The 25,989-nt window shown below is 39.9% G+C and overlaps 1 protein-coding gene across 2 annotated transcripts in view; it reads right to left on the bottom strand.

Annotated features, from left to right (window-relative positions):
• Positions 1-25,989, bottom strand: part of GABRA3 (gamma-aminobutyric acid type A receptor subunit alpha3) — a 508,794-nt gene that overhangs the window by 201,222 nt on the left and 281,583 nt on the right. For both annotated transcript variants that reach the window (XM_045285494.1, XM_004715608.2), the window contains exon 2: positions 1,566-1,721. In XM_045285494.1, coding sequence (XP_045141429.1) covers positions 1,566-1,705 — 140 coding nt within the window. In that variant the 5' untranslated portion in view covers positions 1,706-1,721. The remainder of the gene's footprint in view (positions 1-1,565; positions 1,722-25,989) is intronic.

Below are 25,989 nucleotides of genomic sequence, written 5' to 3'. Positions count from 1 at the left end.
TATCGAAGAGCTCAAGAAGAAAGAAAATGTTTTGAAACGAATTATGCTAGCAATTGTACAACACTGCTTGATGTGATTGAACTGTGGACCGTTATGATATCTGTAAGAGCTCCCAATAAAATGATAAATTTAAAAAAAAGAAAGAAAAATCACCACTATCTGAAGGATGAATAAAGAAAGAGAAGATTACAGAAGAAATTTTAAAAGTTGCTTAGGATGGCAAAAGGGATTGCAAACTTTTGTATCAAAAATAGAAATACTGTGGAAACTATAACCATAAAATATTATTAAAATGAAGTAGGATATTTACTGTTTGTACCATGCTCAGACCCATTTTATTGGCCTAGGTTAACCATCCACCCAGTTATCTTTGGTTAAAGGGAGCCACCTCATCCTAAAATGCCTCGGAGGTCTGCCTTCCTCCAGGGGCTCCAGATGATCAAAAGCCCCAGACACGGCCCACCCCCACCTTCCGCCTCAAGGGCACAAATCTGTGATGCCATCTTGCTTCATCTCTCTCCCATAGTGTAAAATTAAGACCAAACTTCAAATGAAATCACTCGCTGTACTTTTCCCCTTCCTTACCTTCATTGCCTTACTTCCTTACATATTTCTCCAGAGAGCACTTTCTCACTAATCATATGCTCAAGAATCTTCAACTCAGGCTCTGCTTCTAGAGAACCTCATTTAAGACATCAGGAAATGATGATGTCTTTGAAATTAGATAGATAAAGAATAATTCATAAACTGTATATTTCATGCATGTTTCTGTATGCATGCTTAATTTCATAATAAAATAGTGCTGATGAGGAGTCAACTCTTTGGAATGCCATTACTGATGAGGACTACAAGGACAGACAGATGTTCATTTTAGCAATAAAGCCAACACTTGTGGTCCTGGTTATAGAAGTTCCCTTAGCATGATGGAGAAGGAAGTCCAGACAGTGGGAGGTGAGAAAGTAGATGCAGTAATGTGCACTACTCCTTTAAGAAGTGTAGCAATGAAGTGGAGGACAGACATAAGGCATGATCTGAAGGGAAGATTTATCAACATAAAATGAGATTTTTTTTGCTCAGATGTAAATGCTTATGAGTCAAATCCAATAGAGAGAGACACATGGAAAATGTAAGAGAAAAGAGTGACAATTAAAAGAAAAAGGATGAATAGAATACTGCAGAGGGGAATCAAGTCATCCATGGAGTTTGCTGGAGCCCTGGTGGGGTAGTAGTTAGGCATTGGTCTGCTAACCAAAAAGTCAGCAGTACAAAACCACCAGTTACTCTGGGAGAAAAAGGAGGCGTTTTACTCCCACAGAAATTGACAGTCTCAGAAAGCCCCCGGAGTTGTTCTACTCTGTCCTATAGAGTCACCATGAGTAGGAATAAACTCGATAGCAGGGAGTTTCCACTTCGAATGTCTGAGTTGATTATCTTTTTCTCAATACAATGTAATGTCTAATTATGAGGGACCAGAATACTTGGGTGCATCTGTGGGGAGATCAGGGATTTGGGACCAAGGAAAACATTTATCACAGTTGTTTTGTTCAAGGGCTAATGGTACTTACCCGCCGATATCCTGCTTCACAAAGTCCCCAGGTTCTTGTCGTCTTGATTCACCTTGACCAGATGTTTCTGGGAAAATATCGATCAGGAAGAGAAGCCCAAGGCTGCTCATGTAGAAGTTACTTATCTGTGTGAGTATCATCTTCTTTGGCACCACCCTGTGAGAGCCATAGTTCAGAGAAAGAGGAAGGGGATAGGTGTGAAAGACAAAGGGATAGAAGAAGAGGAGATAAAAAAAATCAACTCTATTACAGCCAATTGACTTCTTTAATAGTCACTCAATGCTTAATACGACAGTCTCTTTCTAGGACTACTCAATTCCATTAAAATTCACACCCAATATACTGTCTCCTGAATATACCAGAGCCCATCCAAGAGAGGATGCATTGGTGCAATGCAAAAAGCACTAGATCAGTAGTCAGGCATCATAGGTTCCAATTCAGCTCTTTCCATGACTATGCAAAGAAAAACTTCATAGGAGAAGTATACCTGAGTGCTCCTTCGTGGCAAAGATGGTGAGACTTTGTCTTACATACTTTGGACATGTTGTCAGGAGAGACCAGTCCCTGGAGAAGGACCTTGGGCTTGGTAAAGAAGAGAGGCAGCAAAAAGGGGGGAAGGCCCTCATGAAGATGGATTAACACAGCGGCTGCAATCATGGGCTCAAGCAGAAAAACGATTGTGAGGATGACGCAGGACTGGGTCGTGTTTCATTCTGCTGTGCAGAGGGTCGCTGTGAGTCAGAACCAACTCCAAGGTACCGGACAAGAACCTGTGAGTAGGCAAGCCACAGTACTTCCCTAAGCCTCTGTTACCTTTTGTCACAATCCAAAGGCTTTACATAATCGCTCATGTTTGCATTTCATCTGCCCCAACGCCCTGTTTGATTACAAAGACCTTTGCCATAGATAACTATATAATATGTAGAAATTTCTAGGTTATTAATACTTGAATGTTTTGATGATTGGTCACTTTTTTTAAACTAAAAGATCATTTTATTGGAGGCTCTGACAGCTCTTATAACAATCCATACATCAATTTTATCAAGCGTATTTGTACATATGTTGGCATAATTATTTTATAAATATTTACTTTCTATTGCGCCCTTGGTATCAGCTCCTCGTTTTTCCCTCCCTCCCCCTCCCACCATTGTGACCCCTTGATAAATTATAAACTTGTTGTTATTGGAGTGTGTAGTTATGTGTCAATCATTGCAATCGGTTCCCCATTCCTCCCCTCCTTTCCCCACGTTCCCTCTACCTTCCTAGTATCGTTACTCCCATTCCTGTTTCTGGATTCCAGGTGTCATGACCTCTTATCTCTTACCTGTGCCTGTAAACATGCTCCAGTCTAGCCCGCAGTGAAAGGCAGGATTGGGGTCATGATAGTGGGGGGTGAGGAAGCCTTAATGAACCAGAGGAATATTGTGTGTTTTATCGGTGCTATACTGCACCCTGGTTGGTTCATCCCTTCTTTGTGACCCTTCTGTGAGGGGATGTCCCATTGTCTACAAATGGATTTTGGGTTTCTGCTCCAACCCCCCTCTTTCTCAACAATATAGTTTTGTGTTTGTTTGTTTTGGGTCTTATTATACCTGTTACCTGATCCCGTCGACACCTCATGATTGCACAGGGTAGTATGCTTCTTCCATATGGGCTTGTTGATTCTCTGCTAGATGGCTGCTTGTTTAACTTCAAGCCTTTAAGACCCTAGACGCTATATCTTTTGAGAGCCGGGAAAACTGGTCACATTTTGAAAAGTAGTTGTCATGTTCACAGAATTAAGCAACTATCCATAAGATCAAGAGGCCTGGAGTAGATGGACTATTTTCTAGGTACCAGGCTGACAAGGTTACTTGATGAAACAACAATATTGCAAAGTTTCCCCAGACAGAGAGAGATATGTGAGGGTAAAGCCTGACCTTCACCCCTGAAGAATATCCAATTCTGACCCAGTATATTTTCTTTTTCAAGCATGTCATTAGTTTAACTTGCAAAGAGAATAAATGGGTCTGCATATTTTTCTAAGGAACGATTATTCAAGAGACCAATATATAAAAATGGTACTTGATAGTTATTGAGAGAATGAATGTTATGGTAGCAGATTCAAACTGGTAATGAAATAAGATGGTATAAAGGATAGGGTATATAGGATGAATTTTGCAGCTGTTATTAGTTCTTTTTGATATATAGAAACCCTGTGTGTTCTTTTGCATCATCTTTTAAAAAATATTAATTGGAATTAATACAAATATCATATTTTATAGTTCAATCACATCAAGCATTATTGTAAAATTGCTACCACACCAGTTTCCAAAAATTCTTTTTCTTCCTGGACTCCTTGACACTGTCTCCCTTTTACCACCACCCCCAACCGCTGTTGCCCCCCACCCCAACCCTTATTCTACTTGCTGTCCCTATAGGTTCATCAATCTTGGGTGTCATATACCGAAAGACAGAAAGACATATAACACAACTTCAAGAGGGTGACCCCCCCCCCATGACATAAAATCTCTGAGATAAACCCTACTATGAACAAACAAAAATGGAACAAAACAAAAATACAGAAAATATTGAAAACCAGATCAGGTACAGCGTTCATCAGAGGAGGGATCAATTGACAGATTTTTAACTGTTCAAGTCAGGTTTATCCCTTTGATCTTCTATACTCATCTCTCCTACGCACTCCGTTTAGTGATCATTTTCCTCCCATTCATCAATTATGGATATAAGAATATCACCAGAGGCTTATTTCCTATGTGGACCCCACAAATGAGTCTTGGCTCCCACAGTCATCCATAGCCTTCTGCAAACTGGAGTCTCACAATTTAGGCTCTGATACTATTCCCTCCTTTGACTTCGGATTATATGCTTCACAATCCTTTGGTGACTGATGACGGTGTGCTTCTTCCATGTGGACTTAGTTGACATCTCATTTTGATGGCTGCTTATGGGGAAGAAGCCTTTAAGATGCCAGATGCTACTCTATTTGATAGCCAGGCACCATCTAATTTCTTCACAACCTTTTGCTAAAGCACCCATATTTTCTATGTTCCTTTTCCGAGGGTGAGTATCTAGTAGGGCCGTGATGTAAGAACTAATTATTCTTAAATTGGAGATAGGATTTAATGCGAACCCAAACCTCATTCCTAGACCTATGGGTTTTTGCTTGTTTGTTTTTTCCCAACAATTTTATTGGCACATAAGTCAGATATCCTAAAATTCAATAGTTCAAATATTCCATCATATCAAGAAGGATTTTACCATCATTAACATATCAATTTTAGAACATCCTCCCACCCCCATGGTTAAATTGTCTTTAAAATGAGTTGTGCAATCACAGTCAGTTCTAGGGTCCCCTTCCCTACCTGCCCCACCTTCATTGTTTACTCCTGAAATGCCCTTTCCCTCCTTATCACCCACCCCTCACTCCAACATCCCCTATAAACCCTTTTTTCAGTTATTATCATTATGCATCCAATCCTCCTGTACTTCATAAACTGGGAAATCCAATAGAAACAATAAAAGTGAAATAATGTGGTAAGGATAAAATAATAAAAGACACAACATGAGTGGAGGTGTGCTTTCCCATGTGCATAGCAGCAGAGTTCACAATGGTGAGAAACTGGAAGCAGCCCCAATACCCAACAGTAGAAGAATGGATAAAGAAACTACATACACACAATGGAATAATATGCATCCCTGTAAAACAATGATGAAAGCCCGAAACAACCCAGGATATGGAAAAACCAGGGAACCACTATGCTGAGGGAAGGAAGTCAATCACAAAAGGGCAAGTATTGTATGAGGGCACTACTATCAGAAGAAAAAACAATTAAACAAAACTTAAAATCTTAGGGACCAATTCTTGAACAATAGGAGAGAAGGCTATCTACCGGCCATGAACCATCTATCATTTCCTTTTTTGTGCACTTCACAAGAGCCAACGTGAAGGAGCAGACCTACATTGACTGGGATCTCTCCTTTAAGACGGGGGAACTGGGAGATGACCATCCACCTGAAGCTATACAACATCAAGACAAGGCCCCACCAGGAATGCTTTTTTTAAAAAATCTGCCTTTGACTCCCTTTCAAAACCTCCCTGTTAATTTAAGGTAGAGAGTCTTACTGATCATCCCCCTGGGACATAATGATTATCCATTAATATTTCCTTTGATTAGCCCCTGGTACTCATTTTCTAAAGCCCTGTTCAGGGAGGGGTATTGGGCCTACATCTTCTTTAACACTTTTTTTTTTTAGTCATTTTATTTTGGGCTCATACAACTCTTATCACAATCCAAAATTTTTTATTATATACTTTTATTGGGAGCTCTTACATCTCCCATCACAATCCATACGTTCATCCATTGTGTCAAGCACATTTGTACGTATGCTGCCATCTTCATTTTCAAAGCATTTTCTTTCTACTCGAGCCCTTAATATCAGCTCCTCATTTTTCCTTCACTCTCCCACACCCTCCCTCCCTCATGAACCCTTGATGAGTTATAGATTATTGTTTTAATATCTTACAACGTCTGGGCCTCCATCTTCTTTTGATACTTCTTGTATTGCTCAATGTTTTGCCCACAGTACCTTTTATTGTTGTAACTCCAGGCTTGAAATTCTTGTTCAGTTCTTTCAGCTTGATGTGTATTAAGCATGTCCTTCCTTTATGGTTTTTCTAACTCCAGGTCTTGAACATTTTGTTATAATCTTTTACTTTGCCTTCTTGAGCTGCCCTTTGAAACTTTCTGTTCAGCTCTTTGACTTCATCATTTCTTCTATTTGCCTTAGCTACCCTATGGCTAAGAGCAAGTTTCAGAGGCTCTTCTGACATCCACTTTAATGCTTTCTTTCTTTCCTGTTTGTTTGTTTGTTTAACATTTTATTAGGGGCTCATACAACTGTTATCCCAATCCATACACACATCAATTGTGTAAAGCGCATTTGTACATCGTTTCTCAAAACATTTTCTCTCCACTTAAACCCCCGACATTAGGTCCTCATTTTTCCCCTCCCTCCCCGCTCCCCCCTCCCGCATGAGCCCTTGATAGTTTATAAATGGGTATTTTGTCATATCTTGCCCTGTCCGACGTCTCCCTTCATCCACTTTTCGGTTGTCTGTCCCCCAGGGAGGAGGTCACACACAGTTCCATGTAATCGGTTCCCTCTTTCCTACCCATTCTCCCTTTACCCTCCCTGTTTCGCCGCTCACACCACTGGTCCTATAGGGCTCATCCGTCCTGGATTCCCTGTGATCTTCTGCTTTTTTAGTAAAACTAGGGGCACTATGAAAATCAAATGGTATAATTTATATACAGCATTGAGCACTGTTCTTGGCATATAGTCATCCTTGATCACTGTGAACTACAGGTCAATTCCTTGAACTCTTGCTTCCCAATGAATCTCAGTTCCAGCCCGTTCGAGTCATTCATAACCACGGTCAAACCTAAATCTTATCATTACAAGCTCATGATTGCAAATCACTCTCTAACCCTTTTCATATCATATCATATTATCCCGCTTTCAATTCTTCCATGTCCATGGGATTTCCAGTCCACTGAAAGATCTATTATCATCTTGCTGTTCTCCCTTATCCTGCTTGAACTACATGCATAGTCTATAATTAAAATCATTACAATCATTTTTGTGGCGTGAATCCTCAACACAAGTACCTCTTTCTGTCTCTTTCGTTTTAGTCTGAAAAACTCTAAAGCCTGCTTAAATAAAAGTTTGGTAAATAAAGGTGAAAAATTATTCCCGACTAGTCATTCTTTACATTTTCTTCAACAAACTTCAAAGTTCCCATGGGTATTTTATATTTGCCAAATCAATTGACTTTGCAACAATTATTTCTTACTTTCTCCTCTCCTTAAACCACCAGTAATTCATTTTCTAGACTTTCAGCAGATAGTTTTGGTTATTTTACCAATGAAAGACAGCTTTATACCACAAATAACCAACCTACCTACATCTCAACCATATACTTTTGTTCCCTCCAAATTACCAGTGGTATCTGTGCTTCTATCAAATACTACCCCTCCCACAGAGCTCCCAGGTTCTATCTTTTGTCTCCTGCTCAAGGATTTTACTTTTGTGACCATCTTATCTCTCCCTCTCTCCCACATTTGTCAGTTTTCCCCTCTCTACCAGCTTATTCCCTGCAGCATAAAAAAGTATATAAAATTACCCATCATAAAAGGAACTTCTATCGCCGGGCAGGGTGGCACACGCCTGTAGTCCCAGCTACTTGGAGGCTGAGGCTGGAGGATTGCTTGAGTGCAGGAGTTCTGGGCTATAGTGTGCTATGCCCATCGGGTGTCTGCACAAAGTTCGGCATCAATATGGTGACCTCCCGGGAGCGGGGGAGCACGAAGTTGCCTAAGGAGTAGTGAACCGGCCCAGGTAGGAAATGGAGCAAATCACAAAAGGAACTTCTTTGACATGAAATCCCCCTCTCAATCCCAGTTTCTTTGCTTTCCTTTATGGTAACTCAATAATGTTCCATATAGTATGTTTTGCATCTTTAATAATGTTCTGCTTCTTAACTTCCTTGTCTTGAATCCCCTCATTCCACCAATACCAATCAGATAATTTCTCCTACCACTCCAGTGAAACCACTGTTATCATTCATTCATTCAAAACTTCTGGAGCACCACCTGTGAGGTAGTTAGTTTATTGTGCCAACCTGGCCAATGTACACATGTGGGATTAATTGAAGGGCGGAGAGATAAATGGCTTGGCGAGCCTCGCCTTTCTTGTCTCTTGCTCTTTGATCATCGGACCAGTGTGCAGTTGCCTTGCTTGTTCTTTGCCTCAATTTGCAAACTACACTACCTGTGGGACACCTAACCCATGGACTGTGTCGCTGTAATTTGAGGTTCCTTCAAGACCTGCTTCGTCACACCAATGGAATGTACATCTCTTGAGCTGGGGACTGTCAGACCTGTCATCTGGCTGACAGTGGGTGACCTGCCTTGCTGTTCGCTGCCTGTGCCGGGATAGCCTGAATTGCTCTACAGAGGACTACCTGGCGGCCCTCAAGACTTGAAGGACTGCCAGTGTCTCACAACTGTCTCGTGGGAGTGAGTTGCACTGAGCCATTTGTACTGCTTTATAATTTAACTGTTTATTTCTAGTGTTATCTATCTATCTGTATAAATCTATATATAAAATTATTAGCAATCTGGTTTTGTCTCTCTAGAGAACCCTGTCTAACACAACCTGTGTACCAAATATTGTTCTAGGAATGCTGTGAATACACAGTGAAGAAAGTAGTCATAAGGAACATCAGTGAAGAAAGAGACAACACTAGTCTAAGGACTTCCTTCTCTCACACTATACATCAAATCCACATATATCCAATCTACAAACACACATTGATTTCTCTTCTCCACACTCTATAGAATAGGGCTCTGGTGGCATAGTGGTAACACATTGAGTTGCTAACTAAAAGGTCAGCAGTTCAAAACTCCTGGCCACTCTGTGGGAGAAAGATGAGGCTTTCTACTCCCATAAAGAATTACAGTCTCAGAAACCCACAGAGGCAGTTGTATCCTGTCCTCATGCATCATTATGAGTCAGAATCAACTCGATGGCAGTAAGTTTTTTGAGTTGGAAACATATTCAAGAAGAAATTAGGAAAACTGAATAGTCCTACAATCAGTTTTTTTAAATTTTTATAGGTTTTCTAGTGAAAATTTTGCTCACAATGAAAGATACTAGGGCAGATGGCTTTGCCAGTGAGTTTTGTTGAATGTTCAAAGAATAGGCAATGTAAATTATATACAAATTCATTCTGAAAATAGTAAAGAGGCAACACTCTCAAATCATGCTATGAGGTTAGTATAACCTTAGAAATAAAACCTGACACTGATGGTTAAAGAAAAGAAAGCGATTGCCAAACTCTAAAAAATAAAATTAGCAAGCTATATTATTTCTTAACCAATATAAGGAAAGCAATGTCCAAAGAAGCAAATGCCAAACCAAACTACATTAAATTTCAGGAGACACTGGGTGGTAAAACTCTTCAAGTAACCCTATAGGACAGAGTAAAGCTACCCTGTGGATTTCTGAGTCTTTAATTCCTTGTTGGCATAGAAAGCTTCACCTTCCTCCTAGGGACCTACTGGTGGTTTCAAACTGCTGACCTTTCAATTAGCAGCCCAGTGCATAACCACTACACCACCAGGGCTCAGAATCATCTCCATAGCAATGAGCTTTGTTTGGTTGGTTTTGGGTAGTACAAACAGTTACGTGCTCAACTACTAACTGAAAGGTTGACAGTGTGACCACACCTGGAGGCACCTCAGAAGATAGACCTGATAAGAAAGATCACAGAATTGAAACCCCTATGGAGCCATTCTACTCTGCACATATGAGGTCTCGATCAGTCAAAACATACTTGATTGTAGCTAATGACAACAAATGTGAAAATTCAGAACTTCTGTTCATCCTCTAAAGATCCAAGGTGGGGGGGGGGGGTAAGTAAAGAACAAGCTCAGAATGGTGCTTACCACAGACTACATATAAATAGCTGGCAAAGACACATTATCCAAAAGGCATTTTTAAAAATCCTCAACACAATAAGAAAAAGACAAAATCTAATAGAAAAATCATCAAAGATATATAAGAGATACTTCACAACAGAGGAAATACTAATGACATTAATCATAGTAAAAGGTGCTTAACCTAGGAAATACAAACTAGAGTCTTAATAAGCTCTCATAACATGTGCACCTCGTGTGAAAATGTAAGTTTTAAAACATGAGACTTCACAAGGATATGAAGTGATAGGAATTCTTACACACTGCTGGTGGAGAGCTATGAAATTGTCTCTTTGGAGAGCAATATGGCATTGGACTGGAAATGTGATGATATATATACCCATGGTCCCTACGTAACATATATCTCAAAGAAACTTAAGCAAAAATGTACAAGGAAAATTATAAATGAATATTTAGAGAAGCACTTATTTTAAAAACAGAATTGGAAACCTGAATTGCTATCTTTCCGTTTTAAATGGTGGTATGTGCATACACTAGAATATATATCAATAACAAAACAAAACTCACTACTATCGAGTCAAGGCTGATTCGGCAACAGGTAGAAAACTGCCTGTCTAAGTTTCTGAGACTGTACCTCTTTATGGGAGTAGAAAACCTCATCTTTCTCCCTCAGAGTGCCTGATGGTATCAAACTACTGACCTTGCAGTTAGCAGTCCAGCACATAAGCACTACACCACCAGAGCTCCTCCAACACACTAGAATCCCACACAAGGAGGAAAATGAATCAACTACAAGTGTTGTTCTTAGGGCCTATCTATTGGGTTCAGACTTATGTATCACAGACCAAATACTGTCCAGTCCTATGTCATTCTTTGAATCATTACTACATTTGAGCCTTTTTGCAGCTCCTGTGTCAATCCATCTCAGGCATACCCTTCCTCTTTTTTGCTGATGCTCTACTTCTCCGAGGACCAGTTTCTCCTGATCATTTGTCAAAATACATGAGAAGAAGTCTCGTCATGCTGGCTGGCCCTCTTCCAACACCAATTTGCTTGTTTTTATGGCAGTCCATGGCACATTTAATATTTGCCAACACACTCGTTCAAAGGCATTCGTTCTTCTTCAGTCTTCCTTATTCATTTCCCAGCTTTGACGCCGAGAAAAATGAAAATACCAAGGATTGAGTCAAGTGCACCTGAATCTTCAAAGTGACATCTTTGTTTTTGACACTTTACAGAGATCTTTGTTAGCAAGTGTTTCCAATGCAGCACTTCTTTGGTTTCCTGACTACTGCTTCCATGGACATCAATTGTGTATCTGAGAAGCAACGTTAATCTTTCTCGATTTATTGCAATGTTGCATGCAGTTTTGAGGAATTTTATTCTCTTTCTGTTGAGAGGTAATCTACCCAGATGACTGGGGTCGTTGTCATCAGTAAGTGCTTGAAGTACCGTTTATTTCACAGCAAGGTTGTGTTATCTGCACATCATAAGTTGTTCGTCTTCCTCCAATCCTGATGTCTTTTTCTTCTTCACATAGTACAACTGCTCAAATTATTTGCTCAGAATACAGATTGAATAATTACTGTGAAACACGACAATGCTGGCGCACGCCTTCCTGATTTTCAGCCTTGCAAGTATCCCCTTGTTCTGCTTCATGGACTACCTCTGGGCCAATGCACGTGTTCTGAATGAAAACAGAAATAACCATTCTTTGTGGTGTTAACCATAATTTGTTAGCTGAAAAAATCGGGGTAAAAATGGAATGTTTGTTTATGAGTTATGTTTGTTTACAATTCTATTGCTAGAATTTTGAAAAGAGAAAAAACTAAACTACATTTTAAATGTAGTATATATGAGAAATTATAGAGAAAAACAAGATTCAGGATAACTGTTACTTCTACTGGGGAGGGAGAACAGAATAGAGAAAGGGGTTCATGACTGCTTTCAGGTGTACCAATGCTGCTGACCTTGACTTGAGTAGTGGCTGTACAGATGTTCATGTAATCATTATTCTAAAATGAAGTGGATACAGTAGTTGGTGTAAGATATGAAAATAATAACAATTATAATTTTTCAAGGGGTCACAGAGTGGGGAGGATAAAAGAGGAGCTGACACCAAGGGTTCAATAGAAAGTAAATGCCTAGAAAACAATGATGGGAACATATGTACAAATATGCTTGATACTGACTCGAATTCTACCTTGCAAGTCTGGCTAGACCAGAGGAGGTACACTGGTACAGATAGGAACTGAAAATACAGGGAATCCAGGACGGATGAGCCCTATAGGACCAGTGGTGTGAGTGACAAAACAGGGAGGGTAAAGGGAGAATGGGTAGGGAAGAGGGAACCGATTACATGGAACTGTGTGTGACCTCCTCCCTGGGGGACAGACAACCAAAAAGTGGATGAAGGGAGACGTCGGACAGGGCAAGATATGACAAAATACCCATTTATAAACTATCAAGGGCTCATGCGGGAGGGGGGAGCGGGGAGGGAGGGGAAAAATGAGGACCTAATGTCGGGGGTTTAAATGGAGAGAAAATGTTTTGAGAAACGATGTACAAATGCGCTTTACACAATTGATGTGTGTATGGATTGGGATAACAGTTGTATGAGCCCCTAATAAAATGTTAAAAACAAACAAACAAACAAACAAATATGCTTGATACAATGGATGTATGGATTGTTATAAGAGCTGTAAGATCTCCTAATAAAATATAAAGAAAAGAATGTGGATATTTCAATAGGATTTGATATGTGTTACAGTTCATATTTTTTTTAATTTAGGTTTTAAAAGAATCCTATACATAGCTGAATGCTACAAATTTCAGAATGGTGATCATTTTGATAAAATTCTTTAAAATCTTTGTCTTAAGATTGATTTACAAATTCAATTAAAGCAACAAGGTACCACTTCACCTTTCAAATAAACAAAAGCTTTTCTAAAAATGCTACACAATTCTTTTGAAGCTAGGATGAGACAGGAATCCCATATATATGTGCTAATGACAGCGTAAATCTTAGTAAATGTCTTTGAAAACAATCTGGCAACATGAATGAAATGCCTGTAAAATTCGATGACACCGAATGCATTCGTTGACAAAGAGAACATTTCAATATAGATCCTGAAGTACAACTCTGTGAGTGATAGAATAATATCTATATGCCTACAAAGCAGTCCAATCGAGGGTCCCCACTGAACTCTAACCCCAATCCAAGCACAGTTAGTTCTGATAATATGGCCCTGCTCTCTAGTCACCCTCAAGTAATGATCACTGAAGATAAGGGTGCTACAGCAAACTGTGGTGAAGAAAGTACATGGTGCCCAGGCATTGGAATAGTGTCTGGGGTCTGAAAAGCTTGTATTCAAACAAGCAGTCATCTTAAGCAAGGAGTCAACTAAGTCCCCACAGGAGAAGCACACCAACCTGTGTGATCCAAAGACGACAATAACAAAATTCAAACATGACAAAGGGAAAAGTCTCAGAGCCCAAATTGCAAAATACCCAATTTGTAGAAGGCTGTGGAGGACAGTGGAAGCCCAAAACCCATCTGCAGAGTGTCTAGTCAGAATAAGCCTCTGGCAGATCCCTTTCAGCCATAGGCAAAGGTCTCGAACAGCTTTACTGTCAGATAGAGATCATTGTAATCATGGCTATACTGGATAGAACTGGATATGTTGGTCTGGGTAGACTAGAGAAACAAATGCATAGACACTCATGTGTGTATAAGAAAGAAGTTTACATACAAGAGCAATTGAATATTGAGAAAACATTCCAGCCCAGTCCAGATCAAGCCCATAAGTCTCATATTAGCCCATATGTCCGATACCAATCTATAAAGTCCTCTTCAGACTCACTCAGCCCATGCAATGATGCCAAATGTAGAAGATCACAGGCCAGTGGGTGGAAAGTTTTGTGGATCCAGTGACGGTATAAGCATCTCACCTCTGGCAGGGGTCTTCATAGGACTTCTCCAGTTCTCATGACACAAGGTAGTGCCAGGTGTATTGTCAGTAAAGTGTCTCTCAGGGAGTGAGCAGAGAGAGTCTCCAACGGAGTGAATAGTGAGAAGGAGTCTCTCCTGCCTCCAAGGAGGAAATCCAGGAATTCCCAGAATTCTCAGGGGAAGGCCATGCCCACACAGAGGCCTCATTGGCTATCACCTGATTGACAGACAAGACTACACCCCTTCACTCTTAATTCTCTCAAGCCCCAAATTGACACCAGTTTATGTAACATCCACACTTGGTCAGTTGACCTCCCTCTTGACCTAACCTGAAATTATTCTAGGTGCAAGTATTTCTTGGTTGCTCCATGACAAAAATTTCCTCCGTGGCCTTTAAAATATTCATGGTGGTCTTTTGTTTCTTCCTCATAATTTGTATTTCTATCTCTGTATTACTATTATTTTACCATTACAACTATATTTTGCTTTTTATTGTTTCTGTTGGGTTTCCCAGGTTGTGAAGTACAGGAGTAGATGCATATAGATAAGAACTGATGCACGCATTTATAGAGGAGAAAGGGTGTGTGTGGGAGATATGGAGGGTGAGGGGGTTGGGGGAACAAACAATGTATGTAGGGGGGAAAGGGGGCACGAGAACTGATGGTGATCACACAACTCATTTTAAAAAACAATATAACCATGGGGGTGGGGGGAGAATTATTCTAAAATGGATTGTGATGATTGTACAACTCTTTTTTATATAATTGAACTACTGTATTGGTGTGATACGTGGATAAAGTACTAATAAAAGTGGTTTAAAAAAAGAAGTCCAGTTAAGGTGACTATTACTCAAATTTATACCCACAGCACAAATGTCAAAGATGAAGAAATGAACGATTTCTTAGTGGCAAGGATGGTGAAACCTTCTCTCACATACAGTAGACATGTTCTTAGGAGAGAATGACAGCCCGTGAAAAAGAAGAAGGCCCTCAACAAGGTGAATTGAACAATTGTGAGGACGGCACAGGACCGGCAGTGTTTGCACATATACAGTTGCTCTGAGTCAGAATAAACTCAACATCACCTAACGATAACAACTGACGTTTACAGTCTAAAAGTGATCAAACATGCATTCAAAATGCATTGATAATTACTGGTGATTGAAATGACAAAGCCAGAAAGAAAGAAAACTCAATTGTTAGGACAAAGTGTCTTGGTGATAGAAATGACACTGGAGATAGCATGAAAGATTTTTGCAAGAACAGTGAACTATTCATTAGAAACACCTATTTTCAACAACATGAATAGCAATTATACATGTGGTGCTTCTCAGGTGGAATATACAGGATTCAAAATGACCACATACAGAGGATGAAATGATGAAGAAGTTCAGCATCATGACTCAGATCAAAGCCAGGGCTGACTGTGAAACACACAATCAATAGCTGACATGTAAGTTCAGATTGAAGCTGTAGAAAATTAAAACATGTCCATGAGAGAAAATATAACTTTTGAGTCTATCCACCTGAATTTTGAGAACATCTCAAGAACAGGTTTGATGCATTGAACACTAATGATAGAAGACCTGATGAATTGTGGGAGACATCGTGGAGACCCAAAGCCCATCTGTAAGCAACTGGACATCCCCTTACAGAAGGGTTACGAGGAGGAGACGAGCTACGCAGGGTGCAGTTTAGCACCCGTGAAATATACAACTTTCCTCATTCTTTAATGCTTCCTCCCCCACACCATTATCATGATCCCAATTCTACCTTACAAATCCGACTAGACCAGAGCATGCACAATGGTACAGATCAGAGCTGGAAATACAGGGAATCCAGGACAGATAAACACCTCGGGACCAATAATGAGAGTAGTGATACCAGGAGGGAAAGGTTAAGGTAGGGGGGAAAAGGGGAACCGATCACAATTATCTACATATAACTCCCTCCCTGGGGGGCATACAACAAAAAAGTGGGTGAAGGGAGACATCGGACAGTGTAAGACATGAAAAAAAATAATAATAATTTCTAAATTATCAAGGGTTCACAAGGGAAGGAGGATGGGGGAAGGAGGGGAAAACATGAGGAACGGATACCAAGAGTTCAAGTAGAAAGAAAATGTTTTGAGAATGATGATGGCAACAAATGTACAAACGTGCTTGACACAATGTGTGTATGTATGTATGGATTATGATAATAGTTGTACAGTTCCCCCAATAAATGTTAAAAAAAAGAACATCACTCAAACACGATCAGCATATCTAGAACTGAAGAAATAATTCAAGCCCTGAGTTGCAATATTGTCTGCCAGTTTATCTTATTTTGTGGTTGATGTGTTGCTGTGATTATGGAAGTTGTGCCACTCGTATTTCAAATACAAGTAGGGTCACCCATATTGGGCAGGTCTCTGGAAAGCTTCCAGACGAAGTCCAGGAAGATGGAAGCGGCAGTCCACGTCTGAGAGAAAAAGACCTGAAAATCTTATGAATTACAACAGAAATTATCTGATACAGTTCTGAAAGATTAGCCCCTTGAGTTGGAAGTGACTCAAATTACAAAGAGGTCAGAGGTAGCATCAAAGGAGAGTAGACATTAATGACATGGGTGGAACAAAGTTTGGGGGACCTTCATGCGCTGAAGGGCATGCCTCAAAATGAGAAGAAACAGCTAAAAATATCCCTTAATACCCAGATTTTGGAATGTTCAATGTATAAATCTAGGAAAATTGAAAGTCATCAAAAATAAAGTGGAGTGTATTCATATTATAGGCATTAGTCAGATAAAATAGACTGATATCGGCCAATTGGGCAATCATATGGTTTACTGTGCTGGAAATGGAAAATTTAAGAGGAATACCGTCCAATTCATTGTCCAAAAATTTTCAAGATCTATCTTGAAGTACAATGTTGTCTGTCATAGGATACTATCCATACACCTACAAGGAAGACCACTTAATATGATTCTTATTCATTTATACAGCCACCACTAAAGCCAATGAAGATTATTTATAGAATTATATCAACTTCATCAGTCTTAAATTGATCAAACATGCAATCAAGAGTAATTGATAATTAGAATGCAAAAATTAGAAACAAAGAGGAATGCACAGTAATTGGAAACTACGGCCTTGATGAAAGAAATGAAGCTGGAGACTGTATGATAGAACATTGCAAGTCCAATGGTGTCTTTATGTCAAATCCTTTTTCCCCCAACGATATACACAGTGACTATACGCACAGCTCTCCCTGGATGGAATGCACAGGAATCAAATTCACTGTCTCCGCAAGAAGATGATGAAGAAGCTCAGTACATAGCATCAGCCTCAACAAGGCCAGGGCCTGACTTAGAACAGACCATTGATTGTTCATATGAAGTTTAAAATTTAGCTAACTGTAATTAAAACGCCTCCATGAGAGCCAAAATAAAACCTTGAACATATTCCACTTGAATTTGGAGATCATGTCATGAGCAGATTTGACACGTTGAAGACTAATTACCAAATCGCAATTGAGTTTATGCATCAAGAACGTCATACATGAAGAAAGCAAGAGAACATGTAAAAAGAAACAAAAGTCCTCTCTGAATCTTTCTCTTAAATGTAGAATGCTCAAAGTAACTCGAAGACATGATGAAATTAAAGAGCTGAGCAGAGAATGGCAAGAGGCAGTTGAAAAAGGCACAGCAAAGCTTTATAAACCAAAAGAGAAGAGCAAACAGCTTTTCTCAAGCTCAAAGAAGTGAAGACCAAATTCAAACCTTGAGTCACAATATGCAATTGAATTCTGATGATGGTGTCGAATATTGCAAGTATCATGGACTTCCAACAGGATAAACAACTCTGACTTGGATGAATGACAGCCAGAATGTTCCTTAGAGGCAAAGCTGATGAGACTTTGTCTCATGTACGTTGGGCATGTTGTCAGGACAGACCAGTCCTTGGAGAAGGACATCATGTTTGGTAGAGGGGCAATGAAAATGAGGAAGGCTCTTGACCAGATGGATGGACACAGTGACTGCAAAAATGGGCTCAAATATAGGAACAATTATGAGGATTGTGCAGGACCAGGAAGTATTTAGCCTGTTGTACATAGGGTCTCTATGAGTTGGAACAAACTCCACTGCAACAATAACAACAACAACATGGGCACACTATTTAACCATGCAGTAAATTATAAAAGAAGATGGGAGGAATACACAGAGTTGCTATAACAAAAAAAAAGAACTGGTAGGATTCAACCATTTCAAGAGACAGCATAGGATCAACATCTGATGATAGTGAAGGAAGAAGTCTAACTTGCATTAAAGGCATTAAATAAAAGCAAGGCTCTAGGAATAACAGAATGCCAATGGAAATGTTTTCTAAAGCTGGTGAAGTGATGAACAACAGATTGATGTAAGTAATGTCATTGTTGCTGTTAGGTGACAATGACTCAGTTCCCACCCATAGTGACGCAATGAGCAACAGAACACAATACTGCATGGTCCTGCTCCATCCTCACACTTGTGCCCATGCTTGAGTCCATTGTTGCAACTTTGGTGTCAATCCATCTCCTTGAGGGACTTCCTCTATATCAGTGGTTCTCAACTTTCCTAATGCCGTGACCCTTTAATACAGTTCCTCATGTTTTGGTGACCCCCAAGCATAAAATTATGTTCATTGCTACTTCATAACTATAATTTTGCAACTGTCATAAATTGGGCAAGCCCTGTGAAAGGATTGTTCGACCCCCAACGGGGTCACGACCCACATGTTGAGAACCGCTGCTCTATACACTGCTCCTCTACTTTACAAAACATTGTGTCCTTCTCTAGGGATTTGTCTCTCCTGATAACATGTCTGTGGTAGTTACACAATTTCATGTCAACTGATATATAGAAGTGTAGGGGTGGCTCCTAGCCCGTCAATCAGGTCACAGCCTGATGGTACCTTCTTGTGGGCATGGACTTTCTCATAAGGAGGGTCGTGGGACCATCCCCCTCTCTCACTGCTTTAAACTTTCTGTTGTGAAACCACGCTGAGACCTGCATGAGCCCTGTGATGCGGCCACCACCATAGGATCCACACAACACTGCACCCACCAGGATGTGGTATTCCTGTATTCTGCATCATCGCATGTGGCTGCATGAGTCTGAAGTGGGACTTATGGACTAGTATTGGGCTTATGAACTTGAGTTGGATTGGATGGGGATGTTTTATTGATGCACGATTACTTCTTGATACAAAGTTCTTTCTTATACATATATGAGTGTCTCTGGATTTGTTTCTCTAGTCAATCCATCCTAACACAATGTCCAAATTCTTCTTCCATACTTCTTCCAAGACAGATCTGTTTATTTTTTTAGCAGTCCAAGGTACTTTCAGTACTGCAGAGATTCTTCTTTGGTCTTCCTTATTCAAAGTCCAACTTTCACATGCATATGATGCAATGGAGAATACCAGGACTTGGGTCAGGTGCAAGTTAGTCCTCAAAGTAATATCCTTCCTCTTCAATACTGTAAAGAGGCCTTTGCCATAGATTTACCCAACACAATACGTCTTTTGATCTCTTTACTGCTGTTCCATAGCATTGATTTTGGATCCAAGTAAGGCAAAATTCTTGACAACTTCAATCTTTTCTCCATTTATCATGATGTTACCTCTTGGTTGTGAGGATCCTGGTCTTTAAATTAAGTCATAATCCAGACTGAAGGCTACAATTGCTGGCCTTTATCAGTAAGCACTTCAAGTCCTACTCACTTTCAGCCAGCAAGATGTTGTCATCTGCCTATCACAGGTTGTTAATAAGCCATCCTCCAATCCTTCCTCCAATCCAGCTTCTCTCATTCTTTGCTCAGAATACAGACTGAATAAGCATGTTGAGAAGATACAACCCTGTCATACACCTTTCCTGATTTTAAACTATGCATAAATTCTCAAAGAAAATACTATACTACAGGAAAATATAACCAATAAAAGTGCACCCAACTTATCATAGAACACTGTCTATATAATATAGTCAAAGTAGAAGAGACAAGAGTTTGGTCATCAAATCGCACATATTAGTGGTCTGCCAACCATGAATTGTCCACTTACACATGCTCACACAACCTTGACCGTTACGGAATAGACCGCCACAGAACATCAATATTTCAAGAATACTCAGACAAGATTCACTGTCAGGTGGCAAAGGTAAATGAATAGACAGCATAGTGAAGGAAAGAATCCACAAGATTACCAGCAACAGGATGAAGGCATTCACGCACAGACCGTATCATAGTAGTGGTAGAGCAGACAACTAAACATTGGGCATTACTAAGGAATGTATTGCACATGATAAAATAACCAAACAAAAGGATTTGCTTCCAGAGCAGATGCAACAATGCAAAAGAGTGGCACATGCTTAAGCAACCATCGTGTATGAACAGCCACAAAGTGAGTTTGAGTGAGTGATCACGATGGACTCTCAACCCTGCAACACAAGTGGAAAGGCGCAAAACACGCACCATCTAAACATGAACAATTAGCAGAAGAGTGATTGATAGAGGAGCGGGCAAACTTGGTGCATTGACCTACTATTTATAATACACTTAGTCTCTTAGTCCTGGAGTAAACGAATCACGGTTTGGGAGCAGATACTCAGAGTCAATAAGTATAGCCCTACAATCTACGAGAGAAGAGATGGTACTGATGAGCTACTTACTAAAGTAGCTATGCTGCATCACTTAAAAAAAAACACACAGCAGGGAGAGAAGTGGTGGGTAGGAATGCCAAAAGGAACATCATGGCATAGATCAGGAAGTCCATAGTTCATGAAAGCTATTTGACCACTTGACCATGATGCATAACAAATAATCTCAGAGTAGACACTAAAACTAAACAGCAGAAATCAGTCATTATATAGAGATAAATGGGCACAATACATCTATAATCATAAATTATATGATTTCAGATAAAGACATGGAACATGCTTTCAAACACACACAGGTGTGGAAAAACAGCTTTTATGCAAGAGTTGAAGTAAATTATGCAAATAGAGACCCCAGAGTACATGGCTAAATAAGCACAGTGTATGCTAGAGGCACTACTGGTGTCTGAGCATTGGATCGTGACGTACAATCAGAAAGCTCTGCAACATAATCTAACAGCTATCAATCAGGCCCCAGCACAGATAATAATAGACATGTAAAGGAATAAAGAAGGAGACTGTGAACATCATATGATCCCAATGCACCCTCAGTCAACCCTGCAAAATGAACTCCTAGTCATGATGTAGGGGATGATAAAATAATAGAATATAGTAATGTAGGAAAAGAACACCACAATGTGGGTATCCACCATCATGTGTAAATATACACTATTGTGCATAAGCTAATGTATGGTCCACAATATAGAACATGGCATTCTCAGTAAAGGATCAAACTTTAATAGTTTTGTGCCAAGAAACCAGATGTTTGATATGGCACAATCATAGAAAAGCATGATGAATGATCAAAAATTTACAGGAACAGAGAGACATGGTTGGGAGCTTATTCACATGAATATAATATGTGATCAAAAGCTGTAATAAAGGAACAAAGATTTAGGAGCAAAAGCAGATGGCAACAGTGAAAAGGAAAACAACACAGTTATACACTCAAATAGCAATGGAGTGTGAAACGACATCACTGGTGTTTGAGTTTTTAATTATAACATACAATCAGACAACTTCAAATGCCATGCTGAGAGCCAGGATACAGAAGCCAACGAATATGATCCAGAAATGATGAGAAACCCCAAAAAGGGAGTTAGAAATGGAGTCAATTTGGCTATATAAACATATTTCCATAACATGGAATACGGGAATCTCATTACAAAAGTAAAGAAGACGATGTAATATTTAAATTTGATATGTGACCATATCAGATAACCATAATAGTGCACAAACAAGTATATTATAGGATCATATAGAAATTATTGCTGTTGTTAGATGCCAGCCAGGCTGTTCCAAATCATAGCGACCCTACGTACAAGAGAACCAAACGTTGTCTGGTCCTGTGCCATCGTTCACACTCCTTCTTACGTTTGAGCCCATCAATGAAGCCACTGTGTCCAAGGTCTTCCTCTTTTTCACTGGCCCTCACTTTATCAAGCACGATGCCCTTCTCTAGGAACTACTCTCGCCTGAACCATGCCCAAAGTATATTTGTCTCATGACAGAGACCTTGTCTCGGTCTCGGTCTCACCAGCCTTGCCTCTAAGGAGAATTCCTGCTGGACTTCTTCCAAAAGAGATTTATATGTTCTTTTGGCCATCCATGGTACTTTCAAAATGCCTCACAAGTACCATAATTCAAATGTACTGACTCTTCTTTGATCTTCCTTATTCGACGTCCAACTTTCTACATGCATAACCAATGGAAAATACTATGGCATGGGTCAAGAGCACATTAGTAGTCCTCCAAGTAACAGCCTTGCTTTTCAGCACTCTAACGAGGTCTTGTGCAGCAGATTTACCCAACACAACTCATCTTTTTTCTCTTGACTTCTGCTTCCATAAGTATTGATTTTGGATCCAATCAAAATGAAATCCCTAGGTAACCTCAATCTTTTCTGCATTTACCATGAGGTTATCTGTTGGTCCAGTTGTGAGGGCCTTCTTTGATCTTCCCGGAGCCCTGGTGGTATAGTGGTTATACGTTGGGGCTGCATTTTGCATGGACAGCAGTTCAAAACCACAAGCAGCTCCATGGGAGAAAGATAGGGATTTCTACTCTCACACACAGTTACAGTTTCAGAAACCCACAGAGGGTCGCTATGAGTCAGCATTGACTCTATTGCAGAGAGAGAGAGAGAGAGATTGATTTGGTGGTTGGTGCATAAATTTGAACAACAGTTGTATTGACTCTATGGCTGTGAGTTTGGTTTTGATTTTGGTCCTCTTCCCCTTCAGCAAACAAGCTTGTGTTATCTGCATATTGCAGGTTGTTAACAAGCCCTCCTCCAACCTTGATACCGCATTCTTCTTCAAAATATCCAGCTTCTCTGATTATCTGCTGAGCATTCAAATTGAGTAAGTATCGTGAGAGGATACAACCCTGACACAACCCTGATTTTAAGCCATGCAGTATTCCCTTTTCTGTAAATTTTCAGTAAAAGTTTGTTGGCATGTGATGCCAATGATAATGTCCTATAATGTGAGCATTCTGTTGGGTCACCTTTCTTTGGAATGGGTACAAGTATGGATCTCTTCCAGTCAGTTGGAAAAGTAGTTGTTTTCCAAGTTTCTTGGCAAATTTCTTGCTTCCAGTGCTTCATCCACTTGTTGAAACATTTCCATTGTGATTCCCACAGTTCCTGGAGCCTTGTTTTTGGCTAAGGCTTTCAGTGCAGCTTGGATTTCTTCCTTCAGCATCATTGGTTCTGGCTCATAAGCTGCCGCTTGAAATGGTGGGATGTCAACTAGTTCTTTTTGATCCAGTGACTGTATATTTGTTCTATCTTCTTTGGATGCTTCCTGCATTGTTGATTGTTTGCATTTAGAGTCTTTCAATATTTTAACTCGAGGCTTGAATATATTCTTACATTCTTTCAGTTTCAGATATTCTGTGCATGCTCTTCCTTTCAGTTTTCTAACTCAAGGTCTTTTCTATAGTTCATTTTACTATTTTAGTTTGTATTCTCAAACTGTCCTTTGAAATTTTCTCTTCTTTAATCGTTTCATTAGGGGCTCAAACAACCCTTATCACAATCCATACATACATCAATTGTGTAAAGCACATTTGTACATTCGTTGCCCTCATCATTCTCAAAACATTTGCTCTCCACTTAAGCCCTTGGATTCAGCCCCTCATTTTCCCCCTCCCGCCCCTCTCTCCCTCCCCCCCCCCCCCCCCACCCCTCCTAATTTATAAATTATTATTTTGCCATATCTTGCCCTGTCCGACGTCTCCCTTCACCCACTTCTCTGTTGTCTGTCCCTCAGGAAGGAAGTCACATGTAGATCCTTGTAATCAGTTCCCCCTTTTCAGACCACCCTCCCTCTACCCTCCCAGTATCGCCACTCACACCACTGGTCCTGAAGGGATCATCCGTCCTGGATTCCCTGTGCTTCCAGTTCCTATCTGTACCAGTGTACATCCTCTAGTCTAGCCAGACGTGCAAGGTGGAATTGGAATCATGATAGTTGGGGGGGGGGGTAGGAAGCATTTAGGAACTAGAGGAAAGTTGTATTTTTCATCGTTGCTACATCGCACACTGATTGGCTTGTCTCCTCCCCGAGACCTTTCTGTAAGGGGATGTCCACTGGCCTACAAATGGGCTTTGGGTCTCCACTTCATACTCGCCCCCTCATTCACTATGGCAAGATTTTTTGTTCTGATGATGCCTGATACCTGATCTCTTCGAAACCTCGTGGTCACACAGGCTGGTGTGCTTCTTCCATGTGGGCTTTGTTGCTTGTGAGCTAGAGAGCCAATTGTTTGCCTTCAAGCCTTTAAGACCCCAGATGCTATATTTTTTTATAGCCGGGCACCATCAGCTTTCTTCACCACATTTGCTTATTCACCCGCTTTGTCTTCAGCAGTTGTGTCGGGAAGGTGAGCATCATAGAATGCCAATTTAATAGAAGAAAGCATTCTTGCAGTGAGGGAGTACTTGAGTGGAGGCCTACTCAAGTCGTTCTACTACCTTAATACTAAACCTATAAATATATGCACATAGATCTATTTTCTATTCAGCTCTTTAACTTGATCATTTATTCCTTGTGCCTTAACTTCTCTACAGTTAAGAGCAAGTTTCAGAGTCTCTACTGACATCCACTTTGATCTCTTCTTTATTTTCTGCCTTTTTAATACCTTTTTGCTTTCTTCATGAATGATGCTCAAGAATGTCCTCCCAAAGTTTATCAAGTCTTCTATCATTAGTGTTCAATGTGTCAAATCTGTTCTTGAGATGGTTTTGATATTCATGTGGGATAGAACTCAAGGTCATATTTTGGCTCCTGTGGGCATGCTTTAATTTTCTTCAATTAGCCTGAACTTACATATGAACAATTGATGGTCTGTTCCACAGTCAGTCTCTGGCCTACTTTTAGCTGTTGATAATGAGCTTCTCCATTGACCCTTCCCACTGATGCAGTCAATTTTATTTCTGTACACTCCATCTGGAGAAGTCAATGTGTATAGTTGCCTTTTGTGTTGCTGAAAAATGGTATTTGTGAGAATGAGCTTTTCTGTCTTGCGAAGTCCTATCACGTAGTCTCCAGCTTCATTTCTCTCACCATGGTCATATTTTTTAATGGTTGGTTCTTCCTCTCTGTTTCCAACTTTTGCATTCTAATAGCCAATAATTATCCATGTATCTTGATTTCATGTTTGATCAATTTCAGATTGAAGATGTTGGTAGAATTCTTCAATTTCTTCACCACTAGCTTTGATAGAAATAGTAATACTATAATAAACATGATATATTTTTAAATTATAAAAGAAGAAATGGAATGATGCAGAATTATATCGCAATGGCTCAAGGTGATAGGGCTAATGGATAGATTTTGAGAGCCACCATCATTGTTCAGGCATTCAGCATAATGATATAAAACAAAGGGGGGATGTTAATAATTACTAATGATAAGCACTATGTGCTAGGAACTATTTTAAACACATTACACATAATATTATTTTATTCTCACAACAACCATTAGAGGTAATTATTATTATTACTTTTTTTAAGTAGTAACTGAGGCCAAAAATGGGAAGTAACTCGCTCAACATCACACAAATTAGCATTGCATCACCAGTGCTATGCTGTCTTTGATGGATAAGGTAAGAGATTTGTTTAATGCCACACAGTCAGGAAACCAATGAGTATATTGCTGATACAGGCAGCAAGAAGTGTTACAAAATAGATGCATAACCCATTACTACACATCCAAAGGTTATTGAGACAGTTTATTGTGCCAGCCTGGCTGATAAACGCAGGTGGGATTGACTGAGGGGCGGAGAGATGGATGG

Source organism: Echinops telfairi, unplaced genomic scaffold (assembly GCF_000313985.2).
Source record: "Echinops telfairi isolate 266 unplaced genomic scaffold, ASM31398v2 ScPeMD7_7472;HRSCAF=8510, whole genome shotgun sequence".
Classification (NCBI taxonomy): Eukaryota; Metazoa; Chordata; class Mammalia; order Afrosoricida; family Tenrecidae; genus Echinops; species Echinops telfairi.
Note: the sequence above shows the minus strand (reverse complement) of the source record. Positions and strands in the feature narration are given on the sequence as shown.